This window comes from Protopterus annectens, chromosome 10.part0 (genome assembly GCF_019279795.1).
Source record: "Protopterus annectens isolate FY-2018-M chromosome 10.part0, PAN1.0, whole genome shotgun sequence".
Lineage (NCBI taxonomy): Eukaryota > Metazoa > Chordata > Ceratodontiformes > Protopteridae > Protopterus > Protopterus annectens.
In genome coordinates, this window is record NC_056744.1 from 1,037,740,798 (window position 1) to 1,037,768,450 (window position 27,653).

The following is a 27,653-nucleotide window of genomic DNA, read 5'->3' on the forward strand; positions in this document are numbered from 1 at the left end:
CACACACACACACACACACACACACACACACACACACACACAAACACATGCACACTTACAATCCTACTAGTTATGGCATTTTTTTTTCTTAAAAGAGGCTATTCTTCAGTTTCTGATGGCCATTGCCTTTACCATGGTTCTATTATCATGTTTCTTTACCTTTTCCTACCATTATAATTTAATTAAATTGACCACTACTACACCCATATTGAGTGGCGTGTGCTGCCAAACATGCGCTACTTGCTACATCTATGACCCTGAGCTTCATCTACTCTTTGAATTCACCAGAACCATGTTCTATTCAAGAGAGATGCAAGAAGCATAGGTAGTACTTCCTGTACTCCCTCAATACCTAAATAGGTAATCACAACAGCCATTTTCCTTTCTCCGTTTCATATTTGTGAGATCCGTTAATGTCTCTGCTCTAAAACAAAAAACAGTGTTTACTTAGACATCATTAACATCTTGGTGCTGTTTTTTTTTCCCATCCTTCTCTTAGTATTTATCAAAAGTATGTTTGCAGATATTTGTGTTTTATAGGATTTCCTTGGTACAGCCATCGCTTTTCTTTACTTGGTCTTCTCTGCAACCCGTTTTATTCTTTCATATCCAAGAAATTGATTAGTTATAAAAACATTTTGTTTCATGTTAGGTAAAAAGTATGATAGACCTTGCATTCAGTTGATATTTTTAGTAGGCAGAGACTAAAAATCCTTTTTAATATGAATTATGTTTAAGCATGGCAATGGCTTTTAAAAATGCTGGAACCAATTTTACAAAAATTAAAGTGCACCTCATGATGGCCTGATATGGAAGAAATATGAAGAGCTGTCAGAGCACCATATCCAACTTGTTGGACATCTGCACCACCATGCAGCAAGGCTGTTATCACCTCAGCATTGTCCTAAAAAAGATCAAGTCAAAGAACACATTTACTTGCAACATAGAAATTTGGATAATGACATAACTTCAAATCATAACAAATGTGCATTATCAAATAGTATTATGCAGCATAGACATCAATAGATGCCAGAAGGAGTCCAGAATCGAAATAACAATTGATTAGATACTACGTGTTACAGACAGAAACCAAATACAGTAAAATAAGAAAAAAACACAAAGAACAAAAGCTTGAGGCCAAATTTTCTTGATATTTCACTCATTTCACAAGCAGCAGCTGGTACCTACAATCATAGCCACATTTCTTCATGGGAAATAATGAGACTTTAATTGAGAAATAGAGCAGATGTGAAGCAGATCAAACATTTGCAGATATCTGCCTATCTTTTATTCTTTTATACTTTTCCTGGTATTAAAGGATCAAAATTATATTTATGTTAATATTATGATGTTAGTTACTTGAAAAAGTATTCAGTCTGCTTATCTGCAATGTGTAATATTATCAGTTGTAGGGCACACTTATAGAGTACAGCACACTACTTCATCAGTCAGAGCCTATCTGGGGGTTTAGCTCATGAGTCATTGTCAGAGACACTGAATTACAGTTCTTAAAATTAAATTCCATTTTCATGAGAAGAAATCTATGAATAATACCCATGATTTTATTGGTTCATAGCAGAATACTTGAATATAATCCCTGGAGAAACATTTTAAACCTAGACATGTTACCACTGTTCCCTAGTTATGTTATCCAACAGGTGTTTAACTATCCTAGCTATAATTTTATTTGTAAAGGTGTAATTATTAGGGTCACACCTTCAGTACATTGGATGACCCTACTGTAAAGCAGAACATTTAAACATTACCTCTGTTAATGAGGATCATATGGGTCAGTCCTGGGGTAAATTTCCTATTTTCTCATCCATTGGTCTAAATTACATTTGAAAGGAATAAAGATGTTCATAGGTAGGTACTAGGCTATCTGCCCGAGGGCATTTATAAGCTTAGCCAGAGTGTGTCGGCTTTCACTGCCCCATTGATTAATTGACAAGCACAGCCAGTGAAGTGATCCCAGGGGTATATTTTCTGTTACCCATCCACTCATCAAGGTTTCTCTTGAAGAATGTTAGTGAGGGGCTCTGCCTAATGTAGTTAGGAATTTTGTTCCAAAGCATGGGGAGTCTCTGTGACAGGAATCTATCCCTCCAGCATGTTATATTTATTGTTGTGGTGAGGTTTAGTTCACTAGAGTGCGTGGCTCTAAGTGACTTGGAGTTCTTTAGGTGGAACATGTCCATCAATTCTGAGTTGGACATGGCTTTGTAAGTCAGGCAGAGATCACTTCTGAGTAAGCGATATGCCATTGAGTACAGTCGGAGTTTTTTCAGTCGGTCTGCATAGGACATATGTCTGAGGCCAGTAATCCTCTTGGCGAGGTACTTTTGTGGACTTTCCAGCTGTTGGAACTGTCTTGTGAGGTACATCCCAAATGGAGCATTGTACTCTATGATGGGTCTGATGAGTGTCAAGTAGAGGTGCACTATAACCTCTTTATTTCTAGATGCAAACCCTTTAGTAATTAGATGGGCCACATAGAAGGATTTCCTAACTACTTTGGCAATATGATTGTCAAAGGAGAGATTACTATCTACCTGGGTCCCCAGATCTCTTATTACCTCTTCTGTATTAAGGGAGCTGCCACCTATGTGGTAATTTGTGGGTGTTTTGTTTTTCCCAAATGGGATGACTATGCATTGTTTGGCATTTAGCTTGAGGCCATGACTTTGACACCAGGTGTCCATCTCAGTAAGGCCTTTTTGGAGGATGTCCATGTCAGCCAGAGAGTCAATTATGGCTCCCAGTTTGCAGTCATCGACGAACTTGGTTAGCCATAGTCCTCCTGTGTTTGCCTGTACTTCTGAGAAACAGTAGGTGTCCCAGGACCGAGCCTTGCGGGACACAAATTGTGACTGGTTTAGAGTCGGACCTGGAGCCTTCTATTCTTACCGCGTGAGTTCTGTCTGTAAGCCAGTTGGCAACCCATCTTGTGAAGTAAGGGTTTATGTTCAGGCTGGTGAGTTTTTCTGTAATACCTGAGTGAGGTGGTGTCGAACACCTTGGCGAGGTCAAGGTAGGCTGTGTGAACCACCTTTCCCTTGTCTATGGCCTTGTTGACTGTCTCAAAGAAGTCAACCAGGTTTAGTAGGCATGATCTGCCCTTAACATAGCAGAACTGGGTTGGGTCAAGTGTTTGGAGGTTCCCAATGTCTTTGTTAATGAGTTCCATGATGATGCGCTCCATAGCCTTGCAGACCAGGCTAGTCAGGCTTATGGGGCGATAGTTACCAGGGTCAGTTGTGGCCCATCCTTTGTGGAGTGGAATAACCATTGCTGTTTGCCATTCTATGGGCATGTAGCCTGTGGAGAGGCTGAGGTTGAACAGCGTGTTTAAGTGGGGGGTTAGTTCATTCTGTAGTTTGTGCAAGATGCATCCTGGGACACCATCTGGCCCCATTGATGCTGTGTTTTTGGCTTTTGAAAGGGCTGTTTTCACCTGTGCGTCTGTGATTTCTGGGACACAACACTTTTCCAGTATTGTTGTGTGCCCTTTTGGAGGTGGGGGGGGGGTGAAGTTTGCACTGAATCTATCTGCCAGAATGTTAGCAATATCAGTAGGTTCAGTATATTTTGTGCTATTTTGCACTAGCTCAGAGCATATCTGCGAGTTGCTACTTAGATTCTTGACATATGTGTTTTGTTTACATGCAAATGAAGTCTGTTGCAATTCAGTGATATCCTCTGTCCATCTGTTTATGTTGCAGAAGAGGTTTAGGTCTCTGGACTGGGTGTTCCTTGTACCATTAGACAGTGGATGTGGAGTAGGTCCATAAGTAATGGGGGTGAGAATGCCTTATAAGCCAGGTACAGGTTGCCTCTTAGCGGTCTGACTGAGACTGTGTATAGTGACAGAGTTTTGATGCAGTCCATGTAGTATATGTGCTTTAGGCCCAGTATACTTTTAAAAAGTCACTGTGGTAGATCTTCTTGTAGATGATGCAAGGGTCTGTAGGCTTGTAGCCTTTTATGGTAGATGCCTTGAATAGCAACCAGACCAATCAGCTATGTTAAGCACAGACACTCACTCTGCAGCCAGAAACAGTCATGGATCAAGGCACTCTGCTCCTGCTCTCACCAGGATCAGAATATAAGCACAGATTCCAAGCTGTCACCTATAAAGCAGTTATTAGGCTTTCCGGTGATCAGCGGTCTCCAGGAAATACTGTCACTGTACTCATTCTCTCACCAGGAGAAAAACTAAAGCACTAATCCCAAGATGACTACTGAGAAGCAAAATGTGGGCTCTCCAATAACTGGTGGTCTTGTAGTAGATCTTGTAGTAGATGCTTAAAGGTGAGATGAAAAAAATGGTTTATCCTAAACACTGCAGTGTGCACTAAGCAGTTAGATATGAAAGCGGGTAACTTAAGTTTTAGCTGTACAAAAAGTTAAGTTTTAGTGGAGAGACACTATTTTTAAAAGAGCAAGATAGATTGAAAGGTGTCTCTATTTACATCAAAAATAAACATACTTCAAGGCTGGTCAAACAGGACAATGCACTTGAGCTGCTCCATGTTCAAATCACCATAGGTAAAATCCAATACCACTTCCTTGCAAGCTATAGGTCCCCCTCTGTGACCTAGGAAACTCATACCATCCATTTAAATTTATTAGAAACACTAACCATCCAATCCAAAACCATATTCATGGGTGACTTTAATTACCCTACTATTAACCGGGAATCATATACAACATCAAACATACATGCACAGAGATTCCTGGATTTTGTAAACACAAACTCCCTGGACCAGATAGTCAATACATCAGCCAGGGTTGCAACCATACTGAATCTGGTCTTCACTAATATGGGAGAGTGCTTCACACCCCCTACTGTAATGTCTTCCATGGTAATAAAAGACCACAAAATGGTCTCCTTTGAAGTAAAAATAAAACCTGGACCCCCAGCTCAACCGGGAATATTCAGGAACCATTCTAAGGCTACCCTCCTGCTATTAATTGAGAACCTTGCAAAATTCCAAGCCCCTATAAACCCTGAGAACACTTCTGCCTATGCAGAACTGTTCACAGAAACCCTATACAAGCATGTTAATAGCTGCATAGAGGCAGCTGTACCCACCAGGAAGAAGTACAGAACTAACTCAAAAGACAAGCCACCCTGGTGGAATCACAAAATCATTTGGATATATAATACGAGAAAGAAAATCATGGCAAAAATTAGGAGGTGTAGCACCCAGAAGGATAAAAGCACACCTATGAACCTATGCAAATGCCTGAACAGGTACATTCTAAAGGGGATGCTGTACTTAATAGTGGACCTATTAAAGGCTGAATGAAGTGGGACTATGACACTCTGGACCTAGAATCTATTCCTCCATTTATAAGCTGCACAATATAGAAGAGTTTCCATACAACTGCAGAGACATGTTGGTCTATTACTAGTTTACTGTCTACCTAAGTTCCCAAATTTACTGTCTACCTAAGTTCCCAAATCCCTAACTACTAGTCCTACTTTTAGGGGGTGTATTGTCAATGTGTTAGTTCCCTGGGGCAGTTAGGTTTACAGGGGACATAACCAGTGTACCTTTTGGCATTTATCTGTGGTCCATGATTCTAAAACCAGTTATTTGCATAGAAAAAACCCTCATGTGCAGTCACTGAGTCTTTGGGGGATTTAATGACCGCTCCCAGCTTGCAGTTATTGACAGACTTGGTCAATCATAGATCGTTAATATTTACTTTGACTTCAGAGAAATAGATGCTAAATATGACCAGCCCCAGCACACAGCCCTGTGGGATCCCAATAGGGACAGGTCTTTTTTTGTGGAGGTTGCTTTCCCTATCCTCACTTCCTGTGCCATATCTGTGAGCCAGTTTGCAGTCCAGTGGGTGACATAGAGGTTTATTCCTAATTTAGCAATTTTTTTTTCAAAAAGAAGGAGTGGAGTATAGTGCCAAAGGATTTGGCCAGGTCAAGGTAGGCAGTGTATGTACTGTCTTCCTTTCATCCACTGCTTTTGTGAATTTTTTGAAAAAGTTCACTAAGTTGAGTAGGCATGACCAGCGGATGGGTCCAGTGTTTGGTGGTTCCTTGTTTCTTTATTGATTTGTTCCATGACAAGTCTTTCCATTGCTTTACATATAAGGCTAGTCAGTGGATGGTCCTTCCTTGTGTAGTGGCTTGACTGTTGCTGCCCTCAATTCATTTGATTCAAAGCCAGTTTAGAGGCTGAGGTTTAAAAGTGCTGTCAGGGGCATGGAAACATGATGCTTCATGCAATTCAGGATACATCTTGCGATGCTGTCAGGCCAATGGAAGCCATATGTTTGACCTCTAAGAGAACCTGTAGGACTCAGTTATGCATGGTAACTAGTGGTGTATGGACTTCAGATATTACTGTGAGATTACTGGGAGGTGCAAAAGAGGTAAAGTTCGAGCTGAACTTCTCAACCAGTAGTTTGCTAAATCCACAGCTTCGGTATAGGTTGTGCTGTTTACAATCCGCTCAGCACACTGCGGTGTAATGCCCTTGAGATTGCATATATAGTTGAAGGAGGCCTTGTGATTGTCTCTGGACTGGGTGGTTATTTTTTTTTCTCAGATTTGGCTTCAGTAGTTTTAATTAGGTTCCTAAGTTGCTTGTTTAATTTAATGATCCGATTTATATTCATCTGAGTGTTGCACTTCTTATTCTTGGCTATCATTTTCTTCCTTTTACTATATAGATTATTTATGTTGTGATTTTACCAGTATGGTTTGTTTTTAGGGTTTGCCATGTGCTTGTTTCTTCTTGGTACAGCTGCTTCTATGCAGCTGTATAAATGTTGTTATATGTTGGTGGTGTATGTTTCCTTATAAACAGCAGGGATTTCTGGGTTTTGAAGATTTAAAACTAGCCAGGGTATCACTTAGAAGTAGGAAGTTGGAAAGTTTCAGAACATAGCAGAGTCTGGGCAGGTCTCAGGTTTTATTTTTATTTCAAGGGAGATAGCCTTGTGTTTGGACATGATGAATGAGGTTGATACATTAGAGATAGAGAATAATTCACCCATATTAGTCAGAACAATGTAAAGGATGTTATTTCCCCTCATGAGTACTATGACTAGTTGTTTTAGGGCATTTGTGTCAACAAAGTCCAGGAGTCTCTGAGCTTGCATACTAGTGGTGGTATGTATTCTTCAGTCTACAGCTGAATAGTTGAGGTCACCTAGGAATATGGTATCGGGTTTAATGCTAAGTGACTCTATGTCATTTAAATATGCAATTTGACATTCCTGGGCTATAAAGGGAGTTCTTTAGCTCACCAGGATATGACAAGGGACTTTTCTGATAGTGAGTTGGACATGAAAACTCTCAACAGCATTAAGCTGGTTATCCAGCCTTGATATGAACAGCTTAAGGTGGTTTGGACATGTGTAGAAAATCAGAAGACAATCTCGTGAAGAAGATATGGGCAGACAGGAAGAAGGAAAGAGGAAACGAGGGTGTCCAGCAAAGAATCAGTATGACTGTTGAAGAAGGTAGGAGTGACTCTGAAGCAAGAGAGATGGTGACAGCTGACACGACACCCTGAGCTCATGTAGAAAAATGGAATAAGGGGGGTTGATGACGGCGATGATGATGATGATGATGATGATGATGATCTCTCACATACTGTGATATGTTGCTTGAGTAGTAGGTGATCATCAGACAGGATGAGACAATTCTTAAACTTTTTCAAGATGCCCATCCCAGTCAAGATGTCTACAGAAATTTCAGGGCAGTGTTTGTCCATTGTTCCTTTTTAGTGGATGTGTTGTCTGTTTGGTAGTGAAGATAATGTAGTCTCAACACAGCTGCACACATCTAGGAATCAGTGATCCTTTGCTCCTTCTCTCACTAGAAGCAAAAGAGTAGCAGTGATCCCAAGCTGCTTCCTGGGAAGATGTTTATGAGTTTAGCACACTTGCTATCAGGTTCTTTTAGAAGACACCCTGTTTGGAATCTACAGCAGTTGGGCACAACAAGATGCCAATCTGTACAGAGGTCCAGAATAAGTTCTCACCAAAAATGCAACCAGACCAGATAGGGAAGTCCCATACACACTGCCCTATCAGACACCAGCAGGAACCAATGTCCCTCTGCTCCTTCTCTTACTAGTACCAAAGGTGTTGTATTAATCCCAGGCTAACTACAAAAAAAATTTCCAGTCTTTCCAGTGATTGGGAATCTCCAGGAATGCTAAGAAATAATATCCCTCTGCTCCTTCTCTCACCAGGAGCAAAACAGAAGCAATAATCACAAGGTAATTCCTAAGAAGCAGTTCTTAGGTTCACCAATGATTAGTAATCTGGTCCCAGATGCTACTGATTTTAAAAGTAAGATGGAACAAAGGATTAATACTCTGAATAGTGTAGTGCATACTAAATGAGTGGGATGGTACAAAACAGAAGATACCTTCACAGTAGATCCTTCAAAGCCCAGTAGAATGAGCAGATGAGATGAGATGAGTTTAGATGAAACTGGGAGGAGTGTCCAAAGTCAAATTTGTAGTACGGATGTGCAGCTCAAAAGCTACCAGATTTAAAAAGCACAATAGGAATTGTGCAGGTGTAAAAAATCAAATGCACTCAGATAGCAGTACTAGTCATGCAGCACTTCAGTTAAACAATCATCATCATCATCCCTTTTGGCTTTTCCCGGCTAGGGGTCGCCACAGCAGAACTCCAGTCCGCTAATGATTGGCAGTAGATTTTTACGTACTGGCTTGCCGAGCCTAACGCACAACCTTCAATGAAGGAACGGCCATTCATGCATGTCGCTACACAGAAGAAACTCTAACTGAGAATCGATCGGGCAACGTCTAACTGTGAGGCGACAATGCTACCGCAGCACCACCATCACAGTACTTCAGTTAAACAATAACACTGCTAAATACCTGCAGCTAAATAAGAAATCCTCTTTCTCAGCTCCTCCCACTAATAAGCGAGAATGGATTCCTTTTCAGTCAGTGAATGGAAAAGGAATTCTTTTATGTTCATAGGTAAATACTAGGGTAGCTGCCCTTGAAGGCCATTTAAGTCTATCCAATTTCCCTTTTTGTGCTCGAATTAATCTAGCCCATTTGGTTATAGATTGGCCTTACCCATCCCATGGTTGATAATTATATATTATCCCTAATGAGAATAACTGGAATTATACCATACATAGTTTAGGGGCACCCATGCATGGGATAAAGTATCTAGTAGCTTTGTCTTTCCTTTAATAGTACAGGGAGCAGTCCTGGGGTAAATTTTCTGTTTCCCATGCATAGATCTAAGTTGTGCTTGAATGTGGGCAGGAATGAACTTTGTTTTATTTGGATGGGGAAGCTGTTCCTTTGCAAGATATACCTGCCCTTCCAAACTGTTCTGTTGATGTTGCAGAAGAGGTTTAGATCCCCAGACTGGGTATTTCTGATGCCCATCAGAAATGGGACAGAGGATGCTTTGTATGCCAGACACAGGTCACCTCTTAGCAGTCTGTAGGATATCAAGTATAGTGACAGGGCTTTGAGTTGGCCCATGTACGACATGCTGTTTAGGCCTTGTATCCTTTTAGTAAGGTATCTCTGTGGGTGTTCCATTTGTTGCATGTGCTTGGACAGATGCATGCCAAAGGGGGCATTATATAGAATGACTAGCTTAATTAGAGCTTTCTAAAGGGTGGCAATGATGTCCCTTGATCTAGACATAACCAAGTTTTGCAAAATAGAAGGACTTCCTTACAACAGACACATGTTGGTCAAAAGTTAGGTCACTGTCCAACGTAAGTTATCAAATTCTGAACAACTGGATCAAATCTTAGGATTAGACTCATGATCCTATATAAGCCAATAGTTTTTAAAACTCTGAGAAGAAAAAAACCTTTGAGGTGAAACAAAACTTAAAATAAAACAAAGTATAATTTAATATAAAAAAGTATTTATAATAATGGAAGTATCCAAACCTTAAATGAATAAATCCAATCCAAAATCTAATGCAATCAGATAACAGCAGTCAGAAAGCAACAGTAGTAAAATAGCACTTGAACGTTTAAATGTAACTTCTGGCCATTACTGTGAATTTTATTATATTTTTAATATAACTGTAATATATATGCAAAATTAAAGTGAAGTCTTAGTATAGAGCACTCAATAAAACAATCTGAGACTAATATAAGAAAGAAATATGAGAAGACATAAAGATTGTGGTTAATGCCCTAAAATTCAAAATTCCATGAAAGTCCAGTGTTTTTCCAATATTCAGACAGTCTAGATTTCTGAATTTGTGGCATTCTTTCCCCAGAAAAAACATTAAAATGAGTTTATTTGTCATTATCTGTGCGTTTTATAATTCTAATCCAGGTTCATCTATAAGAATCAACATTCTGTTTTCAGTAATATGCTTACCATTGGTTCAGCCCTATCTGCTTCCTTCAGATGCACAGGATACCTTTCTCTGATTAGTGACGTCTTCAGATGTCTTTTTGTTATCACGGTCATTTACATCAAGTCACTTAGTGAAGTACTGAAGAGCAAGTTGTTCAGGCTGTTGAATGTAAAAGCCAATATACAGAAAGTCCCAGGACCAAGAACACTGCCATCTGTATCTGCTTTTAGATTATATTATACTGAGTGACAGAGATAACCGTTGCTTTATTCCTAATTATATTCACCATTTGCATTTGTTATACTGACGTCAGAGATAATCGTTGTTGTATTCCTCAGTATATTTACAATAATGTATTGTTTCACCAATAGCGGTTCTGTGATGGACTACTGGTCAGCAGCACTGATACTGGTTCTGTGATGGACTATTGGTCAGCAGCAAGGTCTTCAAAGCATTTCCATATAGCTGTACCTTCATAAGTTAGAAATGCAGTTAAGCACAATAGAGATGAACAGCGATCATTGCTTAGCTGTTGGTGTTGTTATGGATGTTGCCTTTGTGATCAAAATCAAGGGGAAGTTGTCAATTTAAACCCCCCATAAAGACTTGACTTCCAGTATTCTCTCATCATTTACTCATTTAAGAAGAAACTATGGTCACCTGTTCCTCTTCACCCTTTTAGCATTTTTGCAGACCTTAGACTTACACTGAGCAAATGCAATACTAGCATGGCATCTGACAATTGTGCAGTGTTAGCATGAGGAAGAAGGTTTGCTTAGTATTCTTCAAGAAATACAGAGAACACAAAAAAAGATGCTGAGGAGGAGCTGGAAATAGTTGTAGCTTGCTACTAGTCATTGAGGAGGTGATAACAGCCCAGCCTAGTAGATGGAAAATAGAAAGAAAATTGTATGATTTCTTTTCTTTCTCTGGCGTTTCTCCTCTATATGACCATGTACACTTTTATTTGTTTCTTTGAATTTGTTTACTGGGGTATTTTAAGGGAATGGACAGGGATGCTAAACAAAGAACATTTTCAGGCTGTGTGGAGCATGTATAATGGAACCAGTGGGAGTATCTAGCAAATGGTGCTGATTGGAAGAATGACTAGGGATGTGAATGTTTCAGGTTATATGATAGATCTGAGAGAATTTGCATTAATAGTAACAGGAGTTAAAGAGAAGCAAGGGTTTCATGTTGGTCCCCTATTAAGAGAACTACCTGAAGTACCTGGGAATTGATGACATCTGTACTGACCCCTAATCATAAAGCTGCCACTGCTCCTAACCTAAGACCTACAAATTTCCATACCAAAATCCTTTTCTGCAACAGTACCACTAATGAGACAAATTAGATCTTTGTGTACTGCATTTTTTTTACCATTTATAAAAGGAAACATTTTTTCTTTTACAAAATGTTTTGTTTCTATATATTTGCTTCAAAATTCATAGGTTTCAACATGTAAAAATCAGTATATTGTATGTCAATGCTTCTGCACTTTAAGGATAGCAGACTATATACTGTATGTGTGTATGTGTATGTATATATATATATATATATATATATATATATATATATATATATATATATATACATACATATAGATACATGTATACTATATATGCATATAAATAGATATATATAAATACAGATTCACTTCAGAAGCTTGAACGCCCAAATCTTGAATTTCAAAAGATTTGAGACCAAAATCTTAAAAGTTCAAAAGACTGACAACTCAAAATACTGACTCTGAGAATACTGAAAACACACAGAATACCAAACACACTATATTCCAGCAGAAGTACATACAGAAACAAATACAAGACAAACCATATTACCTTTCTCCCAAGTATAAGCAGAGGTCAAGCCACCATGCACCCCCCACACCTCCAGGTACGTAAATACCAAAATGTCTCTTACCTGAAAATCACATCCATGAGATGACTTCTCTGAAAACTTTATTTTAACAAGAATATGAATCACCAGAGTTTAACTCTGGGAATCTAAACACTTAGCCACCACAATAAAAAAAAAAAAAAAATGAATGGAAGCAAATCAAACCCACACCCCTCACACCCTCCTAACTAAATATACCAACTCCAAGATCGCACTATACCGGGGAAAAGGACAAAGTTCACCATGGTGGCCATGTGGTTAATTTTCTGGAGTAAAATATATCAATCTCTTTATATATATATATATATATATATATATATATATATATATATATATATATATGTGTGTGTGTGTGTGTGTGTGTGTGTGTGTGTGTGTGTGTGTGTGTGTGTGTGTGTGTGTGTGTGTGTGTGTGTGTGTGTGTGTGTGTGTGTGTGTGTGTGAGTGTGTCTATATATCTCGCTATCTATACATATATAATATATATATATATATATATATATATATATATATATATATATATATATATATCTCACACTCTCTCTCTATCTGTCTGTCTATATAATATATATATATATATATATATATATATATATATATATATACATATAAATATAAATATATATGGTTTACTATCATAATTTCAAAAATAAAAAAAAAGTGTACTTATTAGAGAAGTCTTTCACCGAAAGTACACAATACCGAATGTCCCTAAAGTCAGAAAACTGCTGTTAATGGCAAAAATTTTGCTCACGACATTTTTGACACTTAAAAGTAATCCCACCCTTCCCTTAACTCCCTAACTAGCTATCCTAAAATCCTGTTTATGCAGGGGGGCAAGCCCCCCTGCACCCCTCACACCACCCTAACTTAATATTCCAACTCCGAGATTGCACTACAGTGAGGAAAGGGATGTATTTTCCTAACCGCACTGTACCACGATCCCTTTACATGAGCGAACATTATAATTGCGAATGCACAGTCCATTCGCAATAATACCGTTTGCTCACATAACCTGCCGAAATATGAAGTATTCGAACATCTGTTGTTCGAATACTTCATAGCCGTGCAATTGCACAGCGAAATTGTAATGGTAAACCATATATATATATATATATATATATATATATATATATATATATATATATATATATATATATACACACATACAGATACATACATACATGTTCCACTCTCTCTCTCTGCTGTTTTCAATTATTGATTGAAATAAAGCCATAAGTATGCACTTTCCAGCTGTTAGTAATTAAGAATTAAATCTGTGATACATTACTGATGACCTCATCCATTCTGCTTTATTGCCTTTGTATTTGGCAAGCTTGAACAAAAATGGCTTAGCCTGTACTATACTTATTATTATGTATTTGATCTTGCTGATATCTGCTTGGCATTCTGACTGTTGACGGACAGCTTCTGGGGGAGTAGCAGACCATGCTGCTGGGTGTTTGATTTATCCAGCAGTTTCATTTGTGTGACCTGTATACATTTTAAGTGGTTTCCAAATGTTAAAATACTGCAGTATGCTGTTAAAATGTTTTTTGACCTTTTGAACTGTGTTATTACAGTATTCTGAATGCTTTTGTAGTCACGGTTAAATAATAGCTGTAATGCTCTACAGGACAGAATTTAGAATTGGTTCTTCTGGTAGAATTCATGCTAGATACATTCACATAAACTATTATATGAATAAGAAGGAGAGAGAAAGGCACCAGGGGACCAAACAAGGGATTATTTATTGATTTCAGTAAGACATTTGCTGAAATGCTCTAAACTACAACATAAAAGAAAATAAGCTTATTCTGGGAGAATGAAAGTACAAGGATAGTATCTAGCCAAGGGAAAGATCCCATCGTGTAAGGAAAAAAATGTTCGAACCTGTGGTCTTGTGCTGAATATATTTATGTGAATAACCCTGGAGTCTGTTGCTTCATTTATTATCACAGAGGACATAACAGTAGTGCACAAAGGAAAAGCCATCTCTTTGTTACAGTGAAACCTTCAGCATAGTGTATGCATGGAGGTTGCAGGCTATGAAGAAGGATCAGGGAATGCTAGTAGAGTGTATTATAATGTGGCAGCTAGATGTCAGCTCCATAATGGCACTAATTATTGGCCAGCACCACATAACATAAAAAGGAAGGCCATGTTATATGTTGCAGAATAAAACTGTGACCTTATTTATGCTTCCATTTAGAATGAAACAATGACCCCAGGTTTCAGCACAATGTGGACAGCAAAATGGGAAAGGAAACATACTTCCTCTTACAAAAAGCCAGACAATGCAGTTACAGATTTTTGTATTTCAAAAACCACCATCCAGCTCACAAAAATAATGTATGCTGCATTCTGTGGTGCACTTATTTTATTTTCTATAAAGTGAAGGCCATCATTAAAATGAACCATAGAAATAAATGTTACTGAAATGCAGAAGTGAGTTGTTTTGCTTTTTTGAAATTAATTTTGCAGTTTTCAGAGGAATTTAATTTCAATGAAGCATTATCTCCAGGAACCTTGTTCATTTTCTCCATGATCTTGTAAGGATGAGGTTTGATGTATAAGACATGCAGTGATTTTAGAAACCAAGACACAAGAAAAAAAAGGCTGCTTCTAGATAATTCTACATGAACACAATATGTTGCCTAAATACAATGTGACAAGGTAGAAAGACACTGATAAGGAAGCTTGTTCTCACAATCCATATGACTAATAGATATTGTACGTGAAGCTATTTTCAACTAGAAATTAAAATACCTGATACAAAGGAAATACAATTTCACTTCAATCTACAAGAATATTTTATGTGATGCTACAATGTAGTAATGTAATCATTATTAAAGCACTATAGACTTCTCTCTAGGTCCCAAATGCATACATATGTAGAAACAACAAAGCAGGGAATCATGGCATAGTGAAAATGGGAACTGAGCAAAGCAGACTATCTCACTTACAAGGAAAACTAACAATCAAAATCTCAAAAGAAGGTGTACCATAGAGACGAGCCAAGATACCCTGAAATCAAAATCAGAAACCCAACAAAAGAGATATAAGAGCTGTATAAAGAGAATTAAAAAATAAATAAATAAAAGTCACACAGCAGTATAGTTCCAACTTTTAAGCCAAAGGGAAAGCAAGACTAAGGCAAATAGGGTGGTGAAATGAATTTCCAAACAAAGCAAAGAAAATATGTTCCTCAGTTTCAGCAGCGTGGTATTCTGAATGGGGAGGGAGGTGTTCCAAGGGAAGATGGCACGGCTTTTTGGCATAAACTGGAAAACTAGCAAGAGAAGTTTTCAGTAAAAAGTCAGACCTCAGCGATGAGTCCCCAGTAATAGTCACCACTGACACAAACTCTGTCTCTGCAGGGGGATCCTATTAGAATACCATCCTGCAAAAAATGATTGGCCATGACCTGGATATTATAGAACCGATGACTGGCTGTTATTGTATCAAAGGATTTGCTCCTGTGTAACAACTTAACTTGCACTTTCACGAGTTTGGTGGGTAAACCCTCAGGATTCATCTCCCAGGGGGACAGTTAGACCAAGAAAAGAAGAGACTGCGTGTATAGCAACCTACAAAGGGGAAATAGTCTTTGCACTTTGGATAAGACAACAAGCAGATAATGGGGATAGTGATAATGAGATCCTTCCCAAATTGGAAATATTGAAGAAAGCAACTTTGCCTCCCTGGGCTTTGGTAAGAGGTACACACTGGCGGTGTAGCTAAGCAAACTCAAAAGGCATCCATTGAGTAAATAATAGAGATACAGTTATGATAGTGCCACAGAGATGTCTGAATAGGTGATGGTCATTGATGACAAGGTGATCATATTAGAAAGAGAGCCACTGTTGGTAATGGGTGATCCCATGTGATGTAGACGTCATCATTTTTTATGATGCTTTGTGGCTCATGCCACTTCAGTACCATAATGGTTGCACAGTCTCAAGTGCAACAGTCTTGCCACATTATTATGCTTTTCAGTATATAGTCCTTCTGCCATTGGTATGTCACACCCAACAAAAAGGTGTGCGACTGTTTCCAATTCTGTTTTACAAAACCTTCATTGGTCTGTTTTTCCCACATGTTCAATGGACTTTGTCAACCAATGTTTACGTAGCCTGCCATCTTGGGCCGCCAATATTAACCTTTCATCTCTTGGTTCGAATTCACCTCTCCTTAACCATTCCTGCATTTGATCCAGATCAACTTGAGGTTCTTCCAGAAGTTTTCTATATTTGCACCTATATTTATGCATTTTCCACATTCCTTTGTAGCTGTTCCAGTGTTGAATGAAGACATGGGAGAACCACTCTTGTCAGTCTCAGAGGAAGGAACAGGGAATGTCTCTCTGCCTAGCTGGTCTAAGATGCCTATCTCCCTGAGTAATATCTCTGACATAAGCTTGCCTGCTTCCTTGGATTTTCCTGTCAAAAGGAAGTTGAAACTTAAACATTTATCTACGCCCGTTTCATTTACTTTAGATATGGAAGATTTTTCTGGGATTAGCTCAGAGCTTAGTTCAAGCTCTTACCCCTTCTCATTATGGATCTTCTGGTAGGATAAAAATAAATTCTTCAGTTTCTGAAGATTGCCATGTGAAAAACAGGGAATAGCTTTTGAAGAAACAAATTCATGTTTTTTTTTCTCCTCAGGCAACATATTCTGACTCTGAGGAGAGTATATCTTTTGATATTTCCTTGGGAGAATTTTCCTTTTCTGAAACTGTTTCTAGGATGAACCATTTTTTTTTCAGTGGGGACAACATGACATTCCAGTTTCTTCGAAAACAAAAAATATTATGTTTTATTAAAATTGGAATTTCCTCAACCTACTGCTGTTCCTCCTGTCATTCCAGCTTCATAGTATGTTTTTATTTTAGCTTGCAGCATGCCTGACAGCCAGTCTGCAGCCCCAAAGAAGGCACATGGATTAACTAAGGTTCCTCTGTCTTACAAATACTTATTTTCCAATCCCAAATTTGACCCTGTATTCATCTCCTTGTCAAATCCTTCTGTAGCCAAACATTCAGTAAATGGTAACCCCACCTTGAAAAGAATGGGCAAGATTTTGATAGATTTTTGAAAAGTGTATTCTTATACCACTCTTATTTTTGTATTCTTAACAGTTAAGCTCATGTTAAAGTTTATTTTGCTTCTTTTAAAAATATGAAGAATATTACTGCCACTTTTCGTCCTTCTAAAGGTCAATATTCTTTAAACGTTCATACTGGTTCTGTTTTTCAAGTAACCAAACATTCTTTGAAGTACTCGTATGACTTAGCTGATGCCTCTTTCCAGGGCAGGATCTCTCGGGTCTGAGATGAGAAATTTCGAATGGTTACAGTCTCAAAATCTGCCTTAATATGTCAAAGCTGAAGTTTTGAATTCTACCTTTGACAAGGAGGTTGCTTTTGAACCATCTGCTGCTGAGGTCTTGATGAGAGAAGGAAACGTATTCAAGAAGTGATTCAGACTTTTCAGGATTCTTTCTACAAAGTGTGTTAAAGGTTTCATTCCTAACTCAGGATTGTTTTATAAACAGCAAAATAAGCAGACTCATTAAACTTCGGACAAGCAGCCATACAAGACAATGGCAAGGAGGCTCAAAAAGGAAGGGGAGCCTCTCAGAATGACCATATAGAAAGTGTATCTCCCCCTCCCCTGGCAATCTTTTAAGCTTTCCCCAAAATCTGGCTCCACAGCTCACTCTTTGGCAACAGATGATCTCAGACAAATGGGATATGAGAATGATCTGACAGATGTACAGATGGCAGTTGATATCACTTTCATCTTTTCATGAGAATCCACTTCATCCACTAAATCAATCTCTACTGTCCCCCCCTTTGTCATTTAGCATCTACTAGTTCCATGGGTGCTGAAACCATAAAGCCAGGGGGAGCGGGACCCCCCCCCCAATTTTACAGCTGCAAGACCTGTTGGGAAAAATTAATGAAGTGGAGTTTTCACTCTAATGTGGATTTGCGTGGGGAACTAACTAAACTAGCTGTTCTTGTTCTCTTATTGCTTTGTGTTACAGGGGTTATGCTGCCGCTGTTCCACTGGTACTGCCAGAGTCATGCCGGTAAGGAGAGTTTTGTTCTTTTATTTGCAGGAGTTATGCTGCTCCCACACACGTGCTCATGCATGTACGTGTGTGTGTGTGTGTGTGTGTGTGTGTGTGTGTGTGTGTGTGTGTGTGTGTGTGTGTGTGTGTGTGTGTGTGTGTGTAAAATGCCCCAGTTAGGTATACCTGATGGTTAGTGTTACTCAGCCTCAAACAAGAGCCTGAATTCTCTACCCATACCACCTCTTATGATTCAGGGAGTTGAGTCCATAGCTCTCCACTGTCCAGATTTTTACAGAATATTTGGCTCATACTTTTGGTCTGTTCCTCTTAAAATTTGTGTTTTTCTGGCAAATCAGTGAGAACTGAATTCACTAAACAATGATAGCACTTTAAGTTTCAGTCTTGCTATCTTTCAGGAAACACATGTTAACACAAAACACTTTATTTTAGCAACTTTCTAAGATTATAAAAGCAATATTTAAAATGTGTCCCTGGTTTGGGGCCATTTCCCACCCAAATAAATTTTACCTTTTCCCAGATTTCTTGTGCTGCAAAGTTGAGAGATTTATTTGAGTGTCAAGTGGATTTTACAAGGAGCTGAGAGCTCCAGGGGAAGAGAAGTTTAGTGATGTTGCATTGTTAGTAGACCAGCAGGTAGTATACTTACTTTTGATGTAGAAGGCTGTGGGTTCTACTCCCACACTATGCAGATGGATCACTGATACTGGACTGTGTTGTACTTCAGTGGGAGTGGATGATGCAGTCCTATGAATGTTCTCCTTTGGAGGATTTGCTTAGTAACTATGAACCCATTATCAGTTTGCCATCCATTCCCCATTGCAAAATTACTAGCTTATCATTTTTTAATGTAGAATAGGCAATGTATTCTTCAAGAGCAACAGGCAATTTATTTGTAGATGAAACAATGAAATATAGTTGTTTGCTAGCAGCAATCTTTTCATTAGTTACAGATCCTTTAATGTGGAATTATTTAGATGATTTACTTCTGCAGAAATGTTGCATATTTACTGATATTGGTAGATTGTAAAGACAAACGTTCAAGTGGCCTTTTATGGTTGAAATTTTCTGAAATGGATAGTTTTGTTATTATTGGTTCATACATTTTGTTTCATTGCTCACTAGAAGACAGATTTTAACAAGTGATGCTGTACTATACAAGGAATATAATTTAATACAATAAGGTTAATACAATCAGGAAGGTGAATCAAAGAACATATACATGTATGCCTGATCACAGGATGCAGGAGATCAAAATAGGGGAAGAGACCAGTCACCAATGCTGTCTCACAGGGTTCGGTGCTGAGAATTTTTTCTGTTTGGCATATACATCTCAAAAGTAAAAGGAAATACCAAAGGACTTGAGCCGACTAAGTCTGAGATGACTGCAAGCTGGGAGCAGTTATTGAATCCCCAAATGACTTAACCATCATGCAGGAAGGTTTGCCACAAACAATAACTGGTGCCAGAATCATGAATTGAAACTAAACTCCAAGAAATACATAACCATATCATCTGGGAAGTCATCTACTCCAAGGAACTGCCAAATTGACAATGCCCCTTGAGAAATGACCCAGTTGTTTGGCATTTGAGAACTTGTGTGTACAGTGACCTAATTTTTGACCAACATGTGCCCAGAATCATAAGAAAGTATTTCTATATTGCACAACTTATAAACAAATTGATTGTGACTAGATCTAGAGATGTTATTGTCCCCCTATACAAAGCTCTCATTAGATCAATCATTTTGTATAATGCCCACCTTGGCATCTATCTGTCCAGACCCATGCAACAATTGTAATACCCACAGAGGTACCTTACTAAAAGGATACAAGTCTTAAACAGTAGGTCTTACATGGACCACCTCAAGGATTTATCACTATACTCAGTATCCTACAGAGTGCTTAGAGGTGATGTGTCTGGCATACAAGGCATCCTCTGACCTAATACAGATGGACCTACTGAACATCAGCAAATCAAATGGCATCAGAAATACTCAGTCCAGGCATCTAAACTGAATGTTGTAGTGAGATGAATATATATGCAGAACAGACTATCCATTCAAGAAAAACAAACCTCATCCCTGTCCATATTCAAATGCAACTTGGATCTAAGGATGGGTAATAGAAAATGTACTCCAGGACTATCCCTCATGCCATTAATGGATACAGGTAGTTCCTAAATGCTGCATCCCTTACATGGATTCCCTCAAATTATCTACAGTGTGATCATATTTATTCTCACTAGGGCTAATATACAATTATCAGCCATGGGATAGGTAAGACCAATCAGGAAATGTTAATTCAAGCACCAAAATGGAAATTGGCTAAGCTTAAAATGTCCTCCAAGTGAACCTATGTTGTGGTAGTAAATAGTTTTAAAAAATTTCCCCTTTTAGATGACTAAGTGCACCTGTCACCCCCCCTCCCCCCAATCTTCAACAGCTTCCGGTGCCTCTGACTAGTTCAAGGGAATAATACAGCATGTTTTCCTATCCCTGGCAGGGAAAGGTTTTTTTATTCAAGAATGTTTCTGGTATGAAAGGAAAATGATTCATGCTTATTAGTCCTAGATTTTAATTTTCTCAACCAGTTTGTAAAAATTCCAAACTTCAAAATGCTACTCCTTCACAACTTGTTATTTTCCCTTTCAGTATTTCTTATTTTTTTTTTGTAACTCTAGATTTAAAGGACACTTATCAACCCATCCTTACAGCCACATATTTCAAACTTTTTAAAGGTTTTCTGTGTCTGGATTACACTGTCAGTTCTCTACATTACCACTTGGGCTATCTTGTGCTCCAAGGGTGTCCATAGAGTGTCTAGCTCCTGTAATAGTCTATTGCAGACTGCAAGGTATTCACATTTTTCATTATTTACACAACTTTCTTATCTGTTCAAATTCTTTCTCAAAGTGTCAGGAACCTCTTATTTGGGTAAGAGAACTACTTAGACCAGAGTTTAAGCAGAAAATTCAAAACTGGTGTCTTTCTTCATCCCAAAGGATTGTACTCCTTGGGTATCACCTGGATACTAAAATTCAGAGAGTTTTTTTCCAATAAGAAAAGAAAAGAAGATCTATATATAGATCTATTCCTGAATTTTTCCACTCAGTCTAGGACTTGACCAAGGGAATTTTGCAGGATTTTAGAACTCATGGCATCTATGATTCTTATATTTCCACTAGCTGGACTCCACATGAGAAAGATTCAGTGATATTTAAAATATGTGTAGTCTCACGTCAACACCCTCTGACTTTTCAAATTCCAGTTTTGGAATTTGTAAAGGGGTAACTGCTTTGGTGGAGGGACCAGTATTATCTGAATCCAGACCTCCCATTTTCCCTTCCATCTCCAACACAGTCTGGAACAAAAGATGCCTCAGACTTTGCTTGGGAGGCTGTGTCTTTCACAGTAAAAGTGCAGGAACAAAAAGTCATATCAAAACACTTAAACATCAAAGAGAGATATTGGCAGTAATGAATGTACTCAACTGTCTCAGTCATCTGTGGTCCCTAGGATTTCTACAGGTGATCCCGGGCAACAACACAGTTATGTGGTACATAAGCAGTGGGAGTACCAAATCATGACCTATTTGAAAATTAACCATTGTAGCCTGGGAAGGTCTACTTCACCCTGTCGAAGGTTGACAATATCGAAGCTGATATTGTCAGCATCAAAATGTCGAAAGCAAAAGTCATTATGCGTGTAAATGGAAATCTCCGTAAGGGGAGATGGTATATTTAAGTAGTGGGGGGTGTGGGGGGTGCAGGGGGACTTGCCCCCATGCATAGAGCAATTTGTGTTGTGTTTGGGTGTTTTTTTTTTTTGTGTGTGTGCTCCATGCTTGGGGGTTTGAACATTTCCGTGTCAATTATTAAGCTGTCGACAGTCTGAGTTTTCGATAGCGTAATATAAACGCACCTGGGATATAGCACTTCAGCACAATCTCACTCTAGAGGCATCTTACATTTCAACAGAGCAAAGTATTGTGGCAGACAGGCTGAGCAGGGGCAGGACATATCCTCACTAATGGAAATTAAATTAGAGGGTCTTCCAAGATTTTTTCGAGCTGTGGAGAACACCTCAGATAGATCGCTTTGTCTCTGTTCACAACAAACAACTGGCAAAATTTTGTTCCAGGACTTCTTTTAAGCAGGTCAGGAAAACAAATGCATTTTCATTTCCTTGGACAACAGTGTTTCTGTATGCCTTTCCACCATTTCCACTGATATCCAGTGTCATTCTGAACATTCAGAAGGACACTCCAAAATCATTGTAGTGACTCCCTTCTGGACAGACAACAGTGGTTCTCAGTTCTTTTGGAAATGGCCAAGGGCAATTACCACCTGCTTCCTCACATTCTTGACCTACTCACACGTAACAGGAGTTATTTGATACACCACCAGCTTGAAACAATGTCAGCTGGCTGTCTGGTGATAGAATTTTCATAACTTTTAGGCATCTTTTTTCTGAGGACATGCAGCAGGTATTAAAGGAGAGAAAGAAACCTGCTACTAGGAAATCAAATATTAGCAATTTAAATTATTTTGTAGCTTGGTGCCACTTTAAGAACCAACACTTTTTCAAGGCTAGCATTTCTCTGATGTGTGAGTTATTAACCTCTGCTTTTTCTTACTCCTCAGTCAAAGTTCATTTGTTGGACATTTCAGCATGTCTTCCCATGAATCCCTCTCTTTTAATTCCCTCCCATGTTAAATTTTTTTGACAGGGGTTCTGCATAGCTAACCACCTCGAAAGAAGGTGGCTCCTCCTTGGGATCTTGATTTTGTTTTGGAAAAATTAATGCTTGATCCATTTGAACCAGCTCATCCAACTGAGTTGAGGCACTTAACATGGAAACAGTGTTTCTGATTGCTCTGACTTTTGCAATACATTACAAGCTCTTATGGTGGGTCAGGCTTATTTATTTTTCCATAAAGACTGGCTTTCCTTGAGAACAAATCTTGTCATTCATGCTTAAATTGGTATCTGATTTTTCTTTAAGACAACCTATTCATCTCCCATCTTCCAGAACCTAAAAATTAAGGTGAAAGGATTCTTCAGACTTTGGATATTTACCAACAACTCAGATGTTACCTTGACAGAAATAAAGTCTTCAGAATTTCTAATTAGTTATTCATTTCTTGTGAAGATAAGAAGAAAGGGCAACCAGTATCAAAGCAGACTTTTTCCACATGATTGTCCCATGCTGCTTGTTTTTTTAACTCCCATCATAATAAATCAATTCCAGGCAGGGGGAAGACACATTCTACTAGACCCTTGGCTTCTTCAGTGGCTTTTTGGAAAGGGGTTGAATCTAGAAATATTGTAGAGGCAGCTACTTGGTCCGCTGTACATACCTTTACAAAGCACTACAAACTAGATTTCTTTTCCAGGACTAGAGCTGGCTTTGCTGAGAGCATACACCAGGGACTCATGGATTCTCATCCTTCTTCCATCCAAACTTTATAAGCTATGGTAATCTACCTGTATATCTGCAGCAGTGATCTAATTATGAATATAGTACAGATATGTACATACACTTACCATAAGACTAGATGTTTGAGTAGATCACTGCTGCAGTAGCAACTCCCTTCCTTTATCCCCCTTTATCTGGTGTGATTTTTGTTGACAGGTTGAGGGCTGTGAGTTTTATTTTCCTAGCATTGTCCTCTTCAACACCCTAGCCTCCCCTCTTTCAGTTGGCATGGCAGTTTTGAAGGGCTTGGTGCCCAGACCACTGATTTCCTCCTGCTTAGCTCAAACAATTAGCAGTTTGGGCACATGGGAGGTGCCCTTAGGCTTTGGAAGCTGGCTGACTGTTATAGCCTATGGAGGATATAACCCATATAGCTAAGGAAGCTACCACATTGATATATTTGAACATCTACTGTTATGGTAAATTTATTTATACAAATCTGTCTAACACCCAGAGTGCTGAAGCACTTCAGTTCTGAATGCACATACCATCATTCAAATCCTGATAACGTACATTGCACCAGGTTGGCTGCCCTCTATGCCCCCCCACCCTCACTATGCTTCTGGGTACATTGACCAGAAATGGGGATGCGCATACACATAAACTCATATACATGGGCTACACTAATAAATCAAAATCACTGAATGTTGAGGTTTTATAGCTGTGAAAAACTGTCCCTTTTTTCCAAGTTTCATTCCCCTTTCTCCAAAACTTGTTGCAACTTCCTAGCTGATTATATTTAGAAAGTGGATGTGGGCAGGTAATACCCCCATGCCAGGCTTTAGGGGGTACAGCCTCTTGCACAAAAGCTGATAGATTTCACATTTATAAAATCTTGACAGTGACACATGCATGTACGCACACGTGCACACACACACACACACACACACACACACACACACACACACACACATGCACACACACACACATATATATATATATATATATATATATATATATATATATATATATATCACACATACAATATTTGACTTCATTCATACCACTACATAAATGAAAACACTGCCACACATACATGTTCACATTCACAACCCCCCCCCCAATGTCCTAAATTAACTTTGTTGAACTTACCTGTACTGATGCTTATTTCGTTGTCTTTAATGGACAACCAGTCTTTGGGCCAAGTTAAACTTGGCTGACTGGTAATTTATGCAGCCAAATGATTGTCCGAATTAATCAGTAGCCATATGCATTTCCAGAACAGAACACATGGCTAATTAGTATTAGCCACTGTCCTGAACTGCCTCATTACCGTGCAATGTGGCTGGCAGGACTGCCAACTGCTATGATGCTTTTGCACACAAAAAATCACAGTAGGGCAGTCTCCAGATGTGAAGGGGTTACCACAAAAGGTTATCTGCTCATGGTAAGGCTTACCACTCCTGGAAGCATTTTCTGCATCCCAGGGTCTGTTTCAGGGTTGCATTTCTTTCAAACTTTCTGATCACTGTAGTGGTGTGTATGACCTTCTATACTGATTAGGTAAGTGTTTTATTTCTTATTTTTAATGTTTGTATGCTTTTTAATCATTATTTCATTCATCTGAAACATACAGGTAGTTATGTTTTTGGGGGACCGAATTGTAGCAATCACAGTTTGTATGTGTATTTTACCATTTTTAATCAAATTATTGAAATATGTACATAAAAAAATCACTGCACATAAAAAAATCACTGCATTCTTGGTATTTTCTCCTCCTATTTTGCTTTCCTCCACTCCCTCCTTCTTCTGCTCTTCCTCTTCACCTAATACAACTGATACCTTCTCTATAATTTCTCCTTCAATACCTTAATCTTAACTTCTCTGCTGTTAGGGTGGTGCACCAACATGTTAGACAAATCAGCATTGTACCACCTTTGCAAGTTGACTATTGAATTTCATCATAAATAACTTAATGTTGTATAACCTGTACTACTGTAATATTGAATTGTGAGATGTGTAAACTGCAACTAGTTATGTAAATACTGCTATTGTGTTAGATAATCATATTAATTTTGTAACTTATTATACTTCTGTATCCAGGTTATGGCTGTAAAGGGTCAGATAACCACCCCACTTATCTGGTCAATAAACACAATAGATAGAGGGATAGACAGGCAGATAGACTGAGCAATACATACATACATGCATACATACATACACACATACATACAATTTACAGTTTAGTCATTTGAATGGTGTGCCTTTTTCTTTTCTTACAGGTTTCTGATGAAAAGGTTATGTTTTTACTATTTTGCTGTACTCCCCTTACTTTTATTTCTCTAGCATATAGTTTATAGTCAGTCAATTCTTTAATTATTATTATTATTATTATTATTATTATTATTATTATTATTAGACTGTGTGTGTGTGTGTGTGTGTGTGTGTGTGTGTGTGTGTGTGTGTGTGTGTGTGTGTGTGTGTGTGTGTGTGTGTGTCTCTCTCTCTCTGGGATTCTGTCACACTCCTTGAAGCACTCAGCTGTCCAGGGTTGTGAAATACTATGTAATGCATAATTATTGCTATCCACTGGATGTAGGTGCTGCCTGCATTGTTGACTTTCCACCTTTTTAGTTTTCAAGTAAAAATATAAGTAACAAAAATATTTGTTTAATAAAGAATGCTTTTTATTCAGTTGCTCTAAAAAAAAAACAAGTAAAAGAGTGAAAACTTTGCAAAAGAAGCACAGACAAGCTGGTTTCAGAAAAGCATTCAAGGTGGCGACCCCTAACCGGGAAAAGCCGAAAGAAGAAGAAAAAGATTCAAGGTTGGTTTTGCTGATTCCTGCTACTTTTTCAGGTACCTCATTACCAGAATCAGCAAAACCAACCTCAGATGCTTTAAATCAGCTGGTCTGTGATTCTTTTGCAAAGTTTTTACTCTTCTCCTTTATATTTTTTAATATTTAGAGTGACTGAATAAAAAGCATTCTTTATTAAAAAAATCTTTTTTTACTCATATTTTTAGGTTTATTTAATAGTGACATGGGTAAAGTGATGATGGTAACAGAGTGTTGATAAATGCTTGAAAATGTGTTTAGTTAGATGATGAACTAGTTTGCTATCTAGGCTAGCTAAAGATTTTTATCACAGCATGGATTGTAAAGATACATGTCCATCACACATTTTAGAGACAGAGCGAGAGACACAGATAAATAGAGAGAGAGAGGTATATATTACTTGATTGATAGAAATACATGCATTACTTAGTGTTACTGTGTTTTCTGACTTGCCTGTTGGAGTAGTTATAGTGCTACTGTGCTACAACACCAATGACTGCTTTACGTTGGAACACTGGTGCAATTTCATATGTGTGAGCCTGCATGATATGCATCTGAGGCAATAAAAAGTTGTACTTTCATAGCAACATGTGAATTGCCTTAACTAATATTTCATACACTCTGGGTGCATAGTTTTTGTAAGCATTATAACACTGTTTGAATTATGTCAATCTGCTTATTCATGTTGTGTAGTTCATATGCATATGTGATGAGTACTACAGGCCCGCTTAATATGCAGCAATGCATCACTTCTGTAACCTTAATACTTAGTTGTCTCTGAATAAAGACTTGATGTTTTCTTTGCATTTTCTGTAGACTTGCTACAAGAAGTGTACACCATGTCTTTGATTCTTGTCCACTGTCCTGCATTTTATTTCACTGCTGCAGAAATCACTGTGAAAAATATACATATGCATCATCATAGTCTCCTGAACTATATTAATCAGGTAATGTCTTTGTGATATCCCCACTGTGGCCAGTAATCAAGGAGCCTGAATCTTCACCACTGGCAATGGAGAGTGACAGTCACT

At 38.4% G+C, this 27,653-nt stretch overlaps 1 protein-coding gene across 2 annotated transcripts in view; it reads right to left on the bottom strand.

The window, feature by feature from the left end:
- The window catches only part of LOC122813471 (serine/threonine-protein kinase TNNI3K), a 2,121,983-nt gene that overhangs the window by 1,604,849 nt on the left and 489,481 nt on the right, over nt 1-27,653 (bottom strand). For both annotated transcript variants that reach the window (XM_044085806.1, XM_044085805.1), the window contains exon 5: nt 794-904. In XM_044085806.1, coding sequence (XP_043941741.1) covers nt 794-904 — 111 coding nt within the window. The remainder of the gene's footprint in view (nt 1-793; nt 905-27,653) is intronic.